At 39.5% G+C, this 19,791-nt stretch overlaps 2 protein-coding genes and 1 long non-coding RNA gene across 5 annotated transcripts in view; 1 reads left to right on the top strand and 2 right to left on the bottom strand.

The window, feature by feature from the left end:
- The window catches only part of LOC118240428 (sialoadhesin-like), a 105,325-nt gene extending 99,441 nt beyond the window's left edge, over window positions 1-5,884 (top strand). Inside the window, exons 6-9 of one of the 3 annotated variants that reach the window (XM_081706301.1) lie at window positions 2,968-3,207; window positions 3,374-3,455; window positions 3,680-3,728; window positions 3,920-5,884. In XM_081706301.1, the coding sequence (XP_081562427.1) occupies window positions 2,968-3,207; window positions 3,374-3,455; window positions 3,680-3,728; window positions 3,920-4,150 (602 nt within the window). In that variant the 3' untranslated portion in view covers window positions 4,151-5,884. Of the gene's footprint in view, window positions 1-288; window positions 622-711; window positions 1,317-2,967; window positions 3,208-3,373; window positions 3,456-3,679; window positions 3,729-3,919 lie in introns of those variants that run through there. The other 2 variants (XM_081706300.1, XM_081706302.1) reach the window with 2 other exon arrangements.
- The window catches only part of LOC118240430 (sialoadhesin-like), an 85,737-nt gene that overhangs the window by 17,583 nt on the left and 48,363 nt on the right, over window positions 1-19,791 (bottom strand). Inside the window, exons 11-12 of the mRNA XM_081706289.1 lie at window positions 12,702-12,750; window positions 12,336-12,535 (exon numbers count right to left, since the gene is read on the bottom strand). Coding sequence (XP_081562415.1) covers window positions 12,336-12,535; window positions 12,702-12,750 — 249 coding nt within the window. The remainder of the gene's footprint in view (window positions 1-12,335; window positions 12,536-12,701; window positions 12,751-19,791) is intronic.
- Window positions 6,044-9,485, bottom strand: LOC145653206 (uncharacterized). The gene is made up of 3 exons (XR_014119572.1): window positions 8,906-9,485; window positions 6,816-8,411; window positions 6,044-6,475 (listed from the first exon to the last, which is right to left on the bottom strand). It is a non-coding gene; the product is annotated as an uncharacterized LOC145653206 (long non-coding RNA).

Here is a 19,791-nt window from a genome sequence, read left to right as displayed (position 1 = left end):
ATACTGTAACTGCACTTATAAGTAATGTTCATGCAGACACTTAGGAACACAATAAAACCTGCTATGTAATTGTATAAACATGCACAAAATATACTGACATTACTTGCCCTTTTTAAAAACAGGTCATTCATGAAAGGGCCCACTGGAAACTTGGCACAACTACCCTGAGAACAAGACAAGTGACACAAGACAAGTCTTGTCTCCCAGCTTCTGATTATATACAACTGACTTTAAAAGAACTGGTAGTCTGCTTGTTCAGCTATGATTTACTCAGTTTATGTGTTACAGGTGTTTATGGAAAGGACAGCTGCTGGAGTGTAACTTACGTCACCCAGAGCATCTGTGCTCTGATTGGTTCATCAGTGGACATACACGGTTACTACACCTTCCCGGATCAGCAGCCCACCCCCCAACCTGCCTGGTACGCCAGACTCCACCCACAGGTCAAAGAGCTGAGTCATGCTGATGACCGAGTGGAGGTTTTCAGTCACAGAGCTAATGTGAACACACTAAGCCTGAAACATCTCACAGAGAGTGACTCAGCAGAATATCTCCTCCGATTTAAAGCCCTCTACATGATACACACAGAGAGCTCTGCTGGTGTGTCTCTCTCTGTCACAGGTAAGATAAGTCTTCTGTGTTTGGCAGTGTTATATGGTTCACCATCTGTGTGTTGAGCCCTGAAGACACTTATGAGAGTCTCCCATACAGGCCTGAAGGTGAATGTGGACTCTCCAGCAGTCCCAGGATCAGAGGGACAGACAGTAACACTGAGCTGCAGCTCCACCTGCACTCTGCCCTACAACCCCACCTACATCTGGTACAAGAACGGACAGCGTGTGTCTCACTGCACATCTGTCTCCTGCTCTGTATCTGCAGTCAGGGATGCAGTCAGTTATAGCTGTGCTACTGAAAGGCATGAGAACCTTGTCTCTCCTCCTGTGTGTGAGTGGAGAATTTACATATGAAAATCATGATGTCTTGATGCATTTAATAAAGTCAGTTAATCATAAACCAGAAACATCACTACAATCAATACTTACTACTACAGCTCATGATGATGATGATGCTCTTTGTTGTAGTTTCACAGTTATCAACTATAAGTTCTGAATGTATAATATTCTCTCAACCAGACTGTGTATGAGAGTTTAGTTTTAATGTTAACAGTGTGTGTTTGTTTTCAGATGCCCCTAGAAACACCAGAGCATTGATGGTTTCCTCTGGAGAGAGAGTGGAGGGAGATTCAGTGACTCTGACCTGCAGCAGTGAGGCAAACCCTCCTGTTCTCACCTACTCCTGGTTTAAGCAGAGAGCAGCTGCAGACACACTGCTGCCAACAGGCCAGAATTACAGCATCTCCAACATCAGCTCCCAGCACAGTGGACTCTACTACTGCACCGCTCACAACCAGCTGGGACAGCACAACTCCACCACCACCCTTCTAGATGTGTTATGTAGGTGCAGTTTATACCCTAATGAAACAACATATTCAACATGTTTTAAATGTAACATATAAATACACATAAGGTATGATTAATACTGTACATGTGAAGTATATATGTATGGATGCACAGTATATGTGCTGTGTTTATATATTTAAATACCCTGCCCAGGTCACAACACTGTCAGAGTGGCTAGTGTTATAAAGAGGCTAAAAAAAACAGCCAATACATTAAGCGACTTTAATTTTGGAAGCAACTACAACTGACTCAAACTGGGTTCAACACCATTTAGTAACACATGCCCACTGTAAAATAAGTCTGACAATGAGCACTTCGATATCAATATAAAATAGAGAATTACCAGAGTTCTGAATGCCAGTTGATGCTATAAAACCCCTGACATTAATTAAACACAGACAGGCTGCATCGAAAAACACGGACAATTGTAGAGAGTAGAAGCCCCCCTACAGAGACAGAGTGTAACGCAGACAAAACCTGAGGACAGTGAGAGATGAAATAGCGGCAGTCTAAACACGAAAATGAGCTACAAAGGTAAACAGTGCGGCTGCAACAAAGCAAGTCGGAATAGTCGAATGTTCTTTCATTTTACATTTAGCTGACACTTTTATCCAAAGCAACTTACAATTATGACTGAGTACAACGTGAGCAATTGAGGATTAAAGGTTTTGCTCAGGGGCCCAAAAGTTGAAGCCTGGCAGTGGTGGGGCTTGAACCAGCAACCTTCCAATGGTATATGAAGAGCTGAGGAAGGAAGATGATTGGAGGAGGGAGGGAGGAACATCATTGTAGGAGAGAGGGAGGAAGCTGATTGGAGGAGAAAGGGAGGAAGGTGATTGGAGGAGAGAGGGTGGAAGGCAGGGCAGAGGTAGGACAGGTGATCATTCAGGAGAACTGGATCGCGTGTGTTGAATAGAGTGTGAATCAGAAGCTGGTGAGTTTCCAGGTAGGTGTATGGCTATCTGCACATTAGGAAGGTGACCCGAGTTCATGACACAGATGACACTTATCAGGATAGTTGATAAACACCCCAAAAATAGGGCCATTAATATATATGTATATATAAAGTTACAGATATTAAGGTTTGTTTGGATTTAGAGTTGAGCTTTAGTTTTAACACTGAGTGTTTGTTTTCAGATCCCCCTAGAAACACCAGAGCATTGATGGTTTCCTCTGGAGAGAGAGTGGAGGGAGATTCAGTGACTCTGACCTGCAGCAGTGAGGCAAACCCTCCTGTTCTCACCTACTCCTGGTTTAAGCAGAGAGCAGCTGCAGACACACTGCTGCCAACAGGCCAGAATTACAGCATCTCCAGCATCAGCTCCCAGCACAGTGGACTCTACTACTGCACCGCTCACAACCAGCTGGGACAGCACAACTCCACCACCACCCTGCTGGATGTGTTATGTAGGTGCAGTTTGCTTTGTGTTATCCTCTTGTGTTATGAATATAATAAGTTAAATGACATTTTAAGTGTATTTATTTTAATTCCTGTTCTCCTACTCAGACCCTCCCAGAGTCCCGTCTGTTACTGACCGTGTGTCTGGTGACTCGGTGACACTGCTGTGCTACAGTGACTCCAACCCCATCAGTAATTACTCCTGGTACAAGAAGACAGGAAGTGGTGTTATACTGTTGGGAAACAGCACCAATTTAACTTTGGCTACAGGAGCAGTTGGACTTTTCTTTTGCACAGCTCAGAACCAATTTGGATCAATGGACTCGTCAGAATATTCAGTTCCAACAGGTACATTATGGGTCGAATTCAATGGCTACAGTGGTTAAAGAAAGAAATGTTACTAGCACACTAATGAGCAGTTTCATAGAGCATCTGTTCTGGTTTGTTTTCACCTCTCTATCGCGAGAATGTTCACACGTCTGTGTAACATGCTGCCCTCTACTTCCTGATGCAGGGAACCCAGCTGGGACATACGCAGCTTCTGGAGTCACTGTGGTTTTCTTTCTGACTCTCATTTCTGTCTGTCTATGGGTGAGGTAAGAAGCTGAAGCCACATTGATATTACACACCCTGCCAATGCTGTAGGCTGTTTCCTGCTCAGTCCAGAGAATCTTTGCTCTGATGTTTACAGTATAGGGTCACACAGTATCAACAGGATTAAATTCACTTTCCCCAGACTGTAGTAACTGTAGAGGGCTTAGATTAATGCAGGAGAATTGAGTGTGATGCTGGTGATGTTATTACTGTGGTTCTCCACCAGGAGGGGATCTGCAGCTGTCAGCAGAAGGAGTGAGGAGACCAGCACAAATGTGAGTTTTAATGAGGGACTCAACAGATCACTGCAGTTGTTCTTAATGGGTCTCATGTCATAGTGGACTGTGCAGCCAGCATTAGTGCTTATGTTGATTATTGTTACTTCCAGAGAAACCTTTTCATTCTCTCTCTCTCTCTCTCTCTCTCTCTCTCTCTCTCTCTCTCTCTCTCTCTCTCTCTCCTAAAGCATGACTCTGCTCCTGTATATGATAATATCTCAGCCCTGGCTAAGACCTGTGACTCCACAGTATCTTCAGATGATCAGGATGAAGTTCACTACTCCAGTGTTCATTTCACACACTCCCACACACAGGAAGTGCTCTATTCCACTGTTCAACTGCCAAAGGCTCTTATTCAAGGAGAGGAAGTAGAGTACGCCACAGTGAACATCACCAAAACAAAAGTCTCCCCACAGTAGGCTATGCAAATGGCATAGTTCATTATGTCTGTATCACTGTTACACATGGAGTGTAAGTTATTTCTGAAGCAAATAATATAATAAAGTCAACTGAATAAATAAATATAATTACAGCCCTTTTCCTAAGTTCTTCTTTAGCAAACAACATAAATTATCTGAAAACAACAGCAAATAATGTTATTATCCATCTTTAAATAATTCTATATATAAAGTATGTTTGTATTGTTGCATTTGAAAGTGGTGTAATTTTGATTTTCAGTCTGAATTTTTATTTTCTCATGAGGTGAGTATGGTCTATACTGTACTGGTAAATGCTTGCTTTAAATACTGGGATTATTCTTCCTGTCATATATCCTTTACTGCAAGACCTTTGTAATATTTTGTAATATTTTTGTAATTTTTGTAATATTTATGATAAATTCGTACAGGATATGAAATTGCAATATAAATTACAGAGATGATAATGGCTACTCATTTTATACATTGCTGTCATGTAGCTTTTACTGATCAGAACTACAAAACATTACTGCTGTATGAAATATTGTTATCAGTCTAGTGCTTTATAAAACAGGAGACTTGAATTTGGTCTAAATTCCTCACTCACTTATCTGTAGTCCCCATACATTCCACCCTCCTAATATTCTCTGCCACTCCATTGCCAACTCATGTAAAACTTTCTATATCCGCCACTGATGGCTTTTCCCATGGGATTAAAGTAACCTGGTGTTATTTCTACTGGTCAGTTTAGGTAAAAGGTGCCAGAATATTGATGAGGCAGCAGTCTGTAAAAATAACTGACATTGTGAATTTGATCAAAACAAAAGTATTTGAGGAACTCCTGCTGCCCATTTAAAACTTGACATGTCCTAATGTGGCTTTAGATGGTAAGCATAAACTTTTTATTCAAAATTAAAGTCTTGAAAATATGTTGGGGGTTTTTTGTGCTGAATGCAGTTTTTTTTTATCCATGTAAAGCTACATGAGTTAGTACATTTGCTCAGGGGATAACATGACCTTAGTCTTGTGAAATTGCCCAGCAAGGACTAAACTCCAATCTACAGCACAGTCCAAGAACCTGAGAAAAGCTTCACCCACCTTCAGACTCCAACACTTCCAGATATAACATCACCCACCATCAGACTCCAACCTCTCCAGATATAACATCACCCACCATCAGACTCCAACCGCTCCAGATATAACATCACCCACCATCAGACTCCAACCTGTCCAGATATAACATCACCCACCATCAGACTCCAACCTCTCCAGATATAACATGACCCACCATCAGACTCCAACCCCTCCAGATATAACATCACCCACCATCAGACCCCAACTCCTCAAGATATAACATCACCCACTATCACACTCCAACCACTCCACATATAACATCACCTACCATCACACTCCAACACTTCCACCTATAACATCACCCACTGTCACACATTTCAACCACTCCATCAGACTCCATCAGACTGTAATCAGCATAATATGTGTCTTAATATTTAGATTATTTGATTTCTTAAAGAACTTCAAAGTGCCTTTCTAACCTTGCTGTTACTTCCTGTGGTGTTTTATTTTAAATAGAATGATACATTTTTGCAGTTCTTTACCTGTGTGCTTAAATTATTACACATGTGGAAGAGTAGCATTACTCCTTATCATAAGTGTAAAATTCCAGATATACTATATCTGTACTTAATCTGATGTTGTATTTTAATGAAATTGTTTATATCACTGATGCAGTTTTAGAATAACATTTATTTTAAAAAATTGCTATTTCAATTGAAATGTAGTTTATAAATGTTTATAAAAAACACTTGTAGCTACACTGTACGTTTGATGTGTTATTAAATGTGTTGTGTCTCAAATGTGACATAATAGAGATATTGGAAAGATGAATAGCTTTAGTCTATTCATTAGTAATATTAGCTGATAAGCGTTTACACCACAGGCACCTACCAAACCCTTACAGGCCTCTACCAAAGCCTTACAGGCACCTACCAAACCCTTATAGGTCTCTACCAAACCCTTATAGATCTCTACCAAAGCCTTATAGGCCTCTACCAAACCTTTACTCATTCCTACCTAACTGTCACCAAGCATTTGCGAACCTTTAACCAAACCTTTGACCAAAGTCCTTCCCAAAATCTTCTTGTACTAAACCCATAGTGGGTTGAACCAGGCCTGTTGGAGCCAGGAAGTGTTAACCCAGATGTCTGAGATCTTCAGTCCGTCACCTGGCAACTCCAGCATGTAATCCGCCATTCCTGTCCCATCGGCCCTGAAGAGACTCAGCGCTCTGTGCACGATGTGCTCTATTTCCTGTCACACCATAAATCAGTATTAGGAGCCAGAATTATGTAAACATGAAACTGTGAGATTTACAGTGCAGGAATGGGTAATAAACACAGCTCACAGAGGTCGTGGGAAAATCATACACCTGTAAACATTATACAGACATGCACACGTGGACAAGCCTCCTATTAGTTTACTAACTTAGATGGAATTCTGTACGTGTGCTTGAACACACACACACACACACACACACACACACACACACACACACACAGTGTTGTCATCTGAGTACATTGTAAGTTGTTTTTTTCTTTCAGGATATCTTGCTTTACTCATTACCCCCCCTCTCTTTCTCAAACTCTCTCACCAGCATGAACTCCAGTTCTCTTGCTCTGTTCTTAGACCACTTCATCTCAAATAGATCTCGCCCTCATAGCCAACAACCTGATCCTGCAGGGGTGCAAGCAGAATATTGGAATAGTGGGTTTATTATCTGTGAGTAGTAGAAGTGCGTGTTGTAGGACATAGGAGGCATCCTCTGAAAGCTTTAAAGTGAAGGCTTTGCGCACGCTTAGTTTGCTTCTCACCTCGTTCAGTTTCAGCTTCAGAGGGCATTTGGGATGTCAAATAATGGTGAATCTACCACTCACTATAGCTAGCTAGCTAACAAAGTACAGAAAGCCTGCACAGTGCTGTTCCAAAGTTTCTCCGCATCAACAATAAACAGTTAGCTTACTGGCCAAACTGACCTATTTTGCCTACATATTTAAGAATGCACACATATTGTTCTATCAATATAATTTAAGGACTAATTAAATAAATGAAATATACTATGTTTTATTTTTCTTGAATGATTTCTGTTAAAATAAGATGTAACATTATTGGTGGAATTATACAAAAAATGTTTACACAGCCTGTTGTTGGCCTCCTCAATCTGAAGCAACAGCACAAGCAGCAGCTTCTTCACGTCACCTTTTCATCCACAGGGGGGTGATATCAGGTTATATTACTAATTAAGTAAACTGTCTGCCTCTTATATAGAATTGACAGACTTCATTAAGAAAGATGAGCTAAGAAGCATCAGTTAGAGCTATGTAGAAGAGACTATTCTTTGTACTTTCAGCTGTCTTAGATGGCGAAGATTTCAATTAATTGAGATACTCAGTTACTGTAAATTAACTTTTCATTTGAAATTAATACCACAGATGTAATTTGACCTGGCCCTCATCCATAACTAAGAAACTGCCACATTTATGTGTTTATACAATAATAATATTTTGCCATTAAAATGAAAATATGCCATCATTGCCGTTGTTATTTATAACATTTTTCTTGAGAGTGTTACATTTTGTGCTTAACCACAGGGATTCATTTTCATGCCAAAGATGAAAGTACTTTTTGATTTGGTGAGTGTGTGTGCGTGTCTGAACTTGGATGTCTGATCACTTTTACTAGATATATCCATACATCCAGTAAACAGGTCATTTGCATTTATATTTACATTTACGGTATTTAGCAGACACTCTTATCCAGATCGACTTACAAAAGTGCTTTGTCATTTACCCCTAGAATACATCCTAGCCAGTAGAGTAGATTAAAGTCCAATATACCAATAAACTAGCATACTGAACTAGAATAGAAATATAGGGATCAGTGCTAATGCCTAGAAGTACAAAATACATGAGTTCTATCTCAGACAATGACTCTGCTGTCCAGACAGCAAGTGGAAGTTCATTCCACCATCTGGGAGCCAGGACAGAAAATAGACTCCATGCTTGTCTTCCATGAGATTGGAAGTTTGATTTTTCAAGCCGATCCATACTTCAGGTTCAAAGTACTCGAGTTACGGATCGGGGTTTGACCATTGACCTCATGTATGGAGGGGCTGGTCCATTTTTGGCTCTTTTGGCGAACATCAAGGTTTTAAATCTGATGTGTGCAGCTACTGGAAGCCAAGGTCATGCTAGAGAGAGAGAGAGAGAGAGAGAGAGAGAGAGAGAGAGAGAGAGAGGTGTAAGACGAGCTGCAGGTATTTTTTTGGCAGTGGTGGCGGTTCGGGTGTTTTGGTGGAGAAATGCGGTAAACAGATGTTGCTCATACTTTATATGAATAAACTATACTGGAAACATCCTCCTGTGTCTAAAACCTGAACAATGTAGATGAAATAAATACAATGGTTGAAATAGGACAGTCTGGACACTGAAGAAGAAACCTTATACAACCTTATACACATAAACAAGAATGTGCAATTTGTTATATGATATACTGGAAGAAAACTTTGAAAGCCAATAATGTGTGGTAAGCCAAGAAGACCAAGTGTAAGGAAGACCTGGTTAACTGTAGAGATATTCAAGCCTGGTTAACGGTAGACAGATATTCAAGCTTCAGTGTTAGACAGCAAATATTCAGTTGGCCAAGTTTGCCTTGCAATTTACAAATTTTGTAGGCTTACATTACCTTGTATGAAATCATTGCTTCATCAAATCAAAATGGAAAAAGAAATCCAAATTCATAATTTGAAAAACTCCCTAGAGCACGAGGAAGAATCTTTGAAAGGAACTAAGCCTCAAAGGGGGGCCCGTCCTCCTCTGACCAGTAACAGACACTACAATAGTAACAATATAAACAGTAAAGAGTGAAGTAAGTAGTGAGTGAGAGAGAGAAAACAAATAAATAAGAAAAATAAAGAAATGAGCAATCAATTTCTAGACCAGTTTTCTAGAAGTCCAAGTCTCATCCCGCATGAGAACGTCCATCAAGCGCAACGGAGAAGTAGTTGGCTGGTGTGGAGGTGTGGTGGGCTACAGCAGGGGGCGTCAGGGGGTGGTGGGAGGAGCCATGGCAGCTGAGACGGGTTGAGGCTCAGTAACATGAGATTTAGCGGTTGGTGTATCTCGGCAGAACGAGAGAATAGATTATTAGGCATGTCCAGGTATGAGGTAAATTAGGGAACTATAATGTGCAAAGATGGACTCTGGCGGTCCATCATGTAAGTACCTTTTGATAGATAATCAGATGGTGAGATGCACTTCCTTTTACATGAATGCAGGTGTTTTCTGTAGTCAGGAAGTCAGCCGCCACGTCTGCTCTTAGTCTGGGCTCTGGTAGTCTCATTCTGACTAAAATTGCTAAATATTTGGCTAAAGTTCTTAACAGTAACTCAGATGTTAGGAGTGACGACTAATTGTCTGGAGGAAACATCATCATGGCTCTGGGGCAAGCAACATGCTGGCGAACCAGATAAGGAGCCAACAAGAATAAAGAATTAATTCCACAAAAGTCATTTTTACAATTTTTAAATCATTTACTGAGTGCAAGAAGTGTGAAGCCTTTTGTGATAAATGTAACAGAAATATTTCAGGCATAATGTAACTTTGGCTTCGGTGCAAATACAGAGTAGACATGGAAAATGTACTGTAATATAAACAAGCAAATGTTAAATCTTATCCATATGGGGCACGCTCTGCACAATCGGCTTTGAGGGTCTTATCACATCGCTGCTGCCACCCAGTGAGTAGATCGTGCCATTACATCTGTGCTGAGTTCTGTTTCCAGGGCCGACTGGGTGAAAGGACGATTTAGATCTCTCGTTCTGAATTTAAAGTACAGTGTTCAGCTACCCAACAACTATAAGTGGAACAGTCACTTGTTGTACAGGATTCAAGAATAAAGGCTATTAGACCCCCTGCTCTGTGACCTGGGACCTGGGAATGTTACTCTGTGACCTGGGAATGCTGTGTTAAAAATATTTGTCTGAATAAATAATTAAAATTAAAACCTTCAAGGACATTCATTCTAGCCAGTCACCTCTCAAGGTACCATATTGTACTAAAAACTAATCAATGAGAATGAAACAATGGTAGGGAAACATCATCATAATGTCATGGACAGTGAATTATGCAGTACTGTGTATGTACAATGGTCACTGGTCACTGCACTGCAGAGAACATCTTCATGTGTGGTAATATTACAAAGAGAACCAAGATTCTTGAATGCAGTGAAGTGAATTAAAGTCTGTCCTGTTACTGTGGGCTGGTGTATCTTTATTATTCTACATGTCTATGACATGAAATACATGTTTATGACATGTTTGTATATGTATATAACATGCAGAGTTTCTAACCATCCTTCTTGCAGTGGTAAGCAATCTGTGGCTAAATGTAATCAATGATACATAAAATAATGTCATAAACATTTTATAATGTGTATCTTGGTCCAGTTGGAAATAATACCCTGTCTGACTGATCCCTAAAATAAATCAAAATCACCAGCAAGATTTTAAATTTAGTTTGTACCAATTTCATATGTGTTTGGAGGAGGTAGAAGACTGCTGGCACTTTTCTCATTTTCACGCAGGACTGGAGATTGATGGTTGGTGGAGGATTTTCTTCTCATGTTCTTGAGATTGTGCTGTAGATGTGGGTTTCGTCCTTGCTGCAAAATTTTAAAACACAAAGAACATAATCTAAAATAAAAAATCATTTACTGTAACTCTTCAGGAAAATTATATTGTTTTTAACCTAATCTCTGTCTAGTGTGTGGTCGTTAGTGAATGGCCAATTAGCACAAATAATTTTAACTTGTTTCCCTGTACTAAGAAAAGGACAAAGTTGCTTACAAAGTGGCTTGTAAACCTTCTGTGAGGCACATTTTTGTGGAAAGGTTTTGTGGAATTCTCCAAACAGGTTTATTTAATAAGTTTTAAATGTTGATGCCTTTCCAGAGTGAAAAATGTGCGGTTATGGGTCAGTGTTAGGCTACTGCTAATTAGATCTAAGTGTAGATGTGCTTCAATGTGCATGAATACACAACTAAAACAAAACCTTGGTGAAAGCACAGTTAACTGCAACTGCTTCTCGCTGTGGGGCACGCTTCAAGGCTTAACAGGATGCAGAGAAGGGGCACGTTCAAACATACGTTTTTATTAACGCACAGACGACACATCTAACACTGCACAGCTGAGTAAACACCTTTCAAACACCAACAACACGTACTACAACACAGGAGACATATGCACACATACACACACAAGAGGATTACACCTAATACAGAACAGGTGGACGACACAAAAGGGCGTGGCAACGCAGACGAACACACACACACACACACACACACACCAAGACGTTTGAAGATGGGGCGGGGCTGTAACGTGACAATAAAGATATTAACTTGAATGTTTTAGATGATTCATTACTGCCACTTCAGAGAGTTTGAGAGTTTATAAGTTATCTCCAAAGGACTACTCAAAATAAAGTGTGACCAAAATTAAGGAATGCTATTTAAAGTTTATTTTTAATATAGTTCTATTTCTGGAAAAATTGTAACTAGTGGATGCATGTGTAAAGACAATAAAATCAAGCCCAAGGTAAGCCATGTGTGATGGGAGTGGAGAGGAGTAAATCCTGTTTGAATAGCACAATCTTTTAGCTAAAAGGACAACTAGACATTTCCTTCCAAAAAGTGCAATTTTGTGGTTTTGATATATTGAGAGACATTTTATTTAACAAACTGATGTTTCGAACAATTGTTTTACTGATGCATGCTTTCCAAAACAGTGAATTCTTCATCTTTGAGTTTACTTAACCTATACACTGCAGTAATTATTTTTTAAATTTTTTAAGTCTTAACATGAAACCAAATTTTAAAATTGAATAAAGCATGCAAAATTTTAGGATTTAAAATAGCTGGCCAATAGGTATAAGCATTTTCTATAACTATTAAAATAGTTTTGGCCTCTGTCAAGATTTTTAGTTTTATTTATTTTTAGAGGGAGGGGTATCTCATCAGCATTAGTGTGCATGCATGTTTTTGTGAGTGCATGTGTATGTGTGAAGGTGTGTCTAAGTGTGACAGAAATATGGTTAACTAAACCATTTGCATTGCCTACCAGGCAGAGAAATTCACTCTGGCATACTCGACTTCCTCTTCTTGACTAAGAGCCATTATTAGTTGGACAGTAGAGTAGAGAGATACTTCCTGTGTGTGGCAGCGTGTGAAATTAATGTTGGAGTAGTGAACGTCGTCATTTGTGGGGTCAGAGGGCATGTCCAAGGCTGAAACGTTATCATTTACAGGAGTAGAATCATGCTGAAAAAGAGAATTGGGACATGGTGATTAATGATTTATGTAATTAATAATCAAAATACAGGCTTAACTCTGTTACTTTGGTCATTGGACCCTTTATGGAAAACTTTGCAGGGATTTTGAGTTGGACCGAAATCTCAATCCTCTGTCGACTCTTCTTCAAACTCACTTTTGCGCTGGTCTCCTCACTCCTGCTGCTGACAGCTGTGGTTCGCCCCCTGGTGGTGAACCACAGTAATAACATCAACAGGCTCAATAGCTTCTGTGTTAATCAAACTCCAGTTAAAATGATTTGTGTTAAAACCTGGTTGACATCACTGGCATGATACTTATGTGGTTTAAATCATATGTCACTGACGGACAGCAATTTACCTTCTTTGGTGGGTTAGTCATACCCATCAATCCTATCTCATGGTGTTCTCAAGGCCTGAATACTTGGTCCTCTACTTTTTATTAATAATTCTCCACCTTGGCAACATTACTAGACAGCATGGTCTCCAGTTTCACTGCTGTATGCATTATATGCAATTTCTGCTCATCCAGTCCTCTCATACAGGCTGCCTCCTCTCAGCCTAGTTGATTGCCTGACTGATATTTTCTTCCAACCACCAGCTTGCTGTCTGAGTGATGTAATTACTATGCCTTTGCAACTCTATTTTTCTCTTTTTTTAACAATTACAGAATAACATATCTCATGTTTTGAAATTTTATTGCATCTTCAATTTGTTCTTGTTGTTGTTTTGTTTTGTTTTTTTACTTCAGTCTAATTGTCATTGTTTATTTTCTTTGCTCTTTTGTACAGTGACCTGATGGTACTTTGTGACCCTATACTGTAAATATCAGAGCAAAGACTCTCTGGACTGAGCAGTAAACAGCCTACAGCATTGGCAGGGTGTGTCATATAAATGCGGCTTCAGCTTCTTACCTCATCCATAGACAGACAGCAATGAGAGTCAGAAACAAACCCACAGTGACTCCAGAAGCTGCGTATGTCCCAGCTGGGTTCCCTGCATCAGGAAGGAGAGGGCAGCATGTTACACAGACGTGTGAACAGTCACAGAAGTCTTGCTGTATGATCTCATCAAACTGACACTGGAAGTGCAGGATAGTTGTCTCACTTTCTTTAATCACCATGTAGACAATAAGGCAGTGAATTCAACCCAGACTGTACCTGAAGTAAATGACCATTCTGATGAGTTAGATGATCCAAATTGATTCTGCACCACACAGTAGAAACGTCCACTTGTTCCTGTAGCTATAGTTAAATTGGTGCCATTTCCTAACAGTAAGACATCACTTCCTGTCTTCTTGTACCAGGAGTAATTACTGATGGGGTTGGAGTCACTGTAGCACAGCAGTGTCACCGCGTCACCAGACACACGGTCAGTAACAGACGGGACTCTGGGAGGGTCTGAACAGGAGAGCAGGAATGAAAATTAATACACTTAATCTTTTTTTATTTTAAGTGTTCATGTTTGAAAGTAGCCAATATCAGTCAACTATAGAAATATTTACGAAAACAGTAACATTCAGTATATAACCTGAATGAACACAATAACTGTAAAAAGAATATTTGTAAGACTATCAGTAAAATGAATAAAACAGTTGCATAGCCACAGTGTAATGACTTAGCACTGAGTATAACAACATGGATTTAAACATAAACCCAGTAGATTTAAATATTAAACGTGAATTATGGGCAAACATTTAAAAAACAAACAAAAAACAACAAAATAGACTCCAAAAATACCTTAAACACTGGCAACTTTTAAATTGAAATATGTCTAAAAATGCTGTAGTTGTCTTATGTCTTAGCCATATGTGACTCAGCATGAGTTCACTGTAATCTAGTAGAAGTTGCCAGTGACACAGAGTGAGTGCAGTTTAAAGTGAGGACAAGAGCAAGAGACAATGAGAACACAAACAAAACACACTGATGTAGTACTGCTGAACCAGCTAGCCAGTGCCCAGAAATGTATAGAGCCCTCAACAGTGAAAGGTGCTTCCCAGCTACATATAAACATGTAGGCAGAACCAGCAGCAAAAACAAACAAACAACACTCAAACAAACAAATGTTTTTTCCAGAATCTAATAGATGTGAGGATCTTACAGACAGCAGGAGAGCGGAGCTCCTCATATCCTCTTACAGCACAGGAGTAACTGCCTGCATCACTATAGTCATACACATACAGTCCATTAGTGTTCTGGTTATATACAGGCTGTCCGTTCTTGTACCAGATGTAGGTGGGGTTGTTGGGCAGCGTGCAGGTGGAGCTGCAGCTCAGTGTTACTGTCTGTCCCTCTGATCCTGGGACTGCTGGAGAGTCCACATTCACCTTCAGGCCTGTATGGGAGACTCTCATAAGTGTCTTCAGGGCTCAACACACAGATGGTGAACCATGTGACACTGCCAGACACAGAAGACTTATCTTACCTGTGACAGAGAGAGACACACCAGCAGAGCTCTCTGTGTGTATCATGTAGGGGGCTTTAAATCGGAGGAGATATTCTGCTGAGTCACTCTCTGTGAGATGTTTCAGGCTTAGTGTGTTCACATTAGTTCTGTGACTGAAAACCTCCACTCGGTCATCAGTATGACTCAGCTCTTTGACCTGTGGGTGGAGTCTGGCGTACCAGGCAGGTTGGGGGGTGGGCTGCTGATCCGGGAAGGTGTAGTAACCGTGTATGTCCACTGATGAACCAATCAGAGCACAGATGCTCTGGGTGACGTAAGTTACACTCCAGCAGCTGTCCTTTCCATAAACACCTGTAACACATAAACTGAGTAAATCATAGCTGAACAAACAGACTTCCAGTTCTTTTAAAGTCAGTTGTATATAATCAGAAGCTGGGCGACAAGACTTGTCTTGTGTCACTTGTCTTGTTCTCAGGGAAGTTGTGCCAAGTTTCCAGTGGGCCCTTTCATGAATGACCTGTTTTTAAAAAGGGCAAGTAATGTCAGTATATTTTGTGCATGTTTATACAATTACATATCAGGCTTTATTGTGTTCCTAAGTGTCTGCATGAACACTACTTATAAGTGCAGTTACAGTATAGACCCCTCCTTTACGCCCTCATCCATGTGATGTCTCTCGCCATGTTTGATGTGTTGTTGTCCTCGGTTAACGTGTCACCGTGTGTGTTGTGTTTACACTCCTTTCCTCACATGTTGCCATGTCCCCCTTTATTACTCATTAGTGTGTCTCCAGCTTCACCTGTTCCTCATTTCCATCCCTGTGAATATTCCTTCTGTTTCCAGTTTTTATTTACTAAGTAATTTACTATTTATTTATTAGGTTTTATTACCAGTTATGATTTATTATGTGGATGATGGTCAATGTGTAAAGGCTTTAGCATTTAAATGGTCCTCTTATTTTTACTTTTACTTTTATTCTTTTACTTTAATTTTTGCCATTAAAAGACTTTTGTGTCTTTGTTTGGTTGTTTGGTTGTTTTGAGACTCACGCCTGCATCCTGTCACAGTAAGAGTCTAATAAAAAATGTAACACTTGCTCTTTGGTCAAAACCAGGTCACCCATGAAAGAGGCCAACAGAGGTTATTATTATTATTATTATTATTATTATTATTATTATTATTATTATTATTAGTTGCATTTATATAGCACCTTTCTCAAACTCAAGGTTGCTTTACAAATATTGCTTTTTTTTTTCTTTTTTTTTCCAAGAACAGCAGTGGTTGATTAAAACTTCCAACTGCCAATAATATGTATGTAAACATAAACACAGTGGACTTAAAAATTAAACGCAGTGATTTATGGAAAAACGAAAAAAAAAAAAAATTCCAAAAATACCTTAAACACTGAAAACTCTTAAATTGAAATATATCTTAAAATGCTGTAGTTGTCTTATGTCTTAGCCATATGTGACTCAGCATGAGTTCACTGTAATCTAGTAGAAGTTGCCAGTGACACAGAGTGAGTGCAGTTTAAAGTGAGGACAAGAGCAAGAGACAATGAGAACACAAACAAAACACACTGATGTAGTACTGCTGAACCAGCTAGCCAGTGTCCAGAAATGTATAGAGCCCTCAACAGTGAAAGGTGCTTCCCAGCTACTTATAAACATGTAGGCAGAACCAGCAGCAAAAAACAGCAAAAACAAACAACAATCAAACAAACTAACAAACAAACTTTTTATCTAATAGAAGCTGCCACTGAGATGCTGACAGAGTATTGAGAGTTTAAAGTGAGGATCTTACAGACAGCAGGAGAGCGGAGCTCCTCATATCCTCTTACTGCACAGGAGTAGCTGCCTGCATTCTTACTCATGACATACACATACAGTCCATTCTTGTTATATATAGGCTGTCCATTCCTGTACCAGATGTAGGTGGGGTTGTTGGGCAGCGTGCAGGTGGAGCTGCAGCGCAGTGTGGTTGTCCAGCTATATGTGTTTGACATCGTAACCTTCAGATCTGCAAGTCATTTTAATTAAGCTTTGGTGTTATTTTATAGCATATTTTTATAGGGGGCTATAAAAATAATGGGTTAACTAGTCTTATGTGATGACCTGTGACAGACAGAGATGCTCCAGGTTCACCAGTGTATTGACAGTATTAATAATATTAGCAATGAAAATGCTAGCTTTTAATATTCATATTAGCTTTTAAACCAAGCCCAATAAATGCGTAGGAAATATGCATAAGATTTATCCATCATATATATATACTCACTGAGCTCTTTCTTAGAAACACCTGCTTTAGGTAAGTGTACAGTCAGAGACTATGTATAACCCATCTGTGGTGATGCACAGTTGGTCTTAACCATCTTCATTATCAGTGGTTATTTTCTGACTGCAGAACCAGATGGATGGTGAACCAGTCTCAACTCAGCAATGACAATGACACATGTAAACCAGTAACACAGCCATGTCTGATAAACTTGTACAAACGCAGCACAATCATAACTACATTTATGTCCATCAGTATTCAGTATTAATCTGACTAAGATCCAACTGCAAGACACGTTTGCTTAGTAAATTCAGACTATGCTGCTGTGAGTGTAGATGGTACAGTGAAGGGACTGGTGTTTGCTCAGCTCTTGTAAATGGTTCTGTCCAGTTTCTTACATACACACTATTGTAAATGTAGTCAGTATCACTGCTCTGTTGAAACTGTTTCACCACCTTCCTTCTGTATGTATCAGTAACAGAGAATCAGGTGAATTATCCCAGCATGAAATAGCACACACTCTCATGTCAGCTCTGACCAGACTGGACTGGAAGGGATAAAGTGACTGAATAATTAAAAATGTAATAATATCCATATAAAAAGAATAACACACATGTGGCATGCAAATATGTAGCTTAAGATGGATTGTCTTAATATGGCGAATATTGAATAATACTGAACTTCTGTATTAGCATTGAGATTTCTTGCATACTTTGTGTGTGTGTGTGTGTGTGTGTGTGTCTGTGTGTGTGTGTGTGTGTGTGTGTGTGTGAGTGAGTGAGTGAGTGAGTGAGAGAGAGAGAGAGAGAGAGAGAGAGAAAGAGAGTGTGTGTGTGTGTGTGTGTTCTATGGTTTATGTTTGTTATTACCTGTAACAGTTAGAGTAACTCCAGATGAAGCAGATATCCATTCACTACTCCATATTCTAAATCTGAAGTTATAAACTCCAGAATCACTTACATTCACGTTGTTCATTGTCAGTGTACAGTCATTCCACCGTGTGCTTACAGACACTCGTCCTAAGTATTGAGGGTCTTTACTCAGATCTTGTGGTTCTCCATCAGATCTCTGGACCTGATACCACTCTCTCGCTCTCGTTCTGGAGGAACTAGATGTATATTTGCAGGGTATTTTTACTGCAGATCCAATAAGAGCACAGAGGCTCCGAGAGGAGAGAGTTACACTCTGCTGAGACTGAGCTCCTGGAACACACACACACACACACCAGGATTATAGGGGGGAGTTTACACTCTTATCTTTATATGAGTGTGACTGTCATGGTGTGAATGCTGCTGCTGCTGCTGCTGCTGCTGATGATGATGATGATGATGATGATGAACACAAACACACATTGGCATTAGAACCACAAACAGAACTCTGCAGTTTAAAGAACATACAAAGCAGTGCACTGTTGCAACATAAACAAATAGATACTGGCGATGGAGGCATGCAATTTAAAGGTGCAAGGAGGTGGATTTTGTAACAAATCTTATATCCATTGTGATCTTTATATATTTATTATTTTCTCATTTTTTTCTGAAGTGATTTTTTAACAGGCTCAATTCTGGTTGACGTGAATCAGATCTTATCTGAGGAAAATGTTAGAGAAAAATTAAATGGTGGCTTGAAACGGCAGTGGTGATTTGCAGAGAGATCAGAGAGAAATATAAATAGAAATTTGACAAAAAGGTTTACCTGCCAGTAAGATGAGCAACACTGCTACTGAAATATTTCCTCCCATTACAAGTATCACAGTATTCCCCTTTGGACAAAATGTATTTAAGTTTAGTTTTTATTTTTAATCTGTACTGTATTAATATGTAATGAATATATTCTCCAAACTAAGCTTGGTCCTCTGCTAAGACTAGAATGATGATACAGTTACAAATTTGTAAGAATATTTCTAAGAATAAGTCAGAGTTGGGGTTCATTTTAAGGTAAGGTCTGGAATAGGGGTTCATTTTAATGTCAGGACTAATATCAGGGTTCACTTTTGTACTCTTTCTTACAACTTTATTCAAGCAGAATCTAATGACATCTCTCTCACTTGTTGTAATTCCCTGCAGGGTTTTGTGAGATCACGCTCACATCTGTTGGCATGTGCAGTCTTTCACTCCCTTCTACCCTGTTCATCACTGGTCAGTGTGTGACCACAAGACTACTGCTGACAGGACATTATTGCAATGGCTCATTCTCAGCACAGCAGTTACACAGCCATGATAGAGGCATGGAAGTGGTATCAGAATCAGAATCAGAATTTGCCAAGTACAAAGTGTACATAGAATTCTCTTGGTGTTTAAATAAGATTAAGTACACTAAGATAAATAAAAAAAGATAAACTTCATAAAAACAAAATATAAACTATATATACACACTATATGTAACCTGTATATGCATGACTATATATAAACTATATATATTATACATAAAATATGTATAAACATAAAAGACAAGTGCACACACACACACACACAATTTGCTCTGCAAAGCAAACTCCATTAACAGCCTTAATGTCACGCCCCCCTCCTCAGCTCGCTCTCTCACGTGATGGGACATTCCACGTGGCTT

Source organism: Electrophorus electricus, chromosome 23, assembly GCF_041902795.1.
Source record: "Electrophorus electricus isolate QZ-2024a chromosome 23, ASM4190279v1, whole genome shotgun sequence".
Lineage (NCBI taxonomy): Eukaryota > Metazoa > Chordata > Actinopteri > Gymnotiformes > Gymnotidae > Electrophorus > Electrophorus electricus.
Note: the sequence above shows the minus strand (reverse complement) of the source record. Positions and strands in the feature narration are given on the sequence as shown.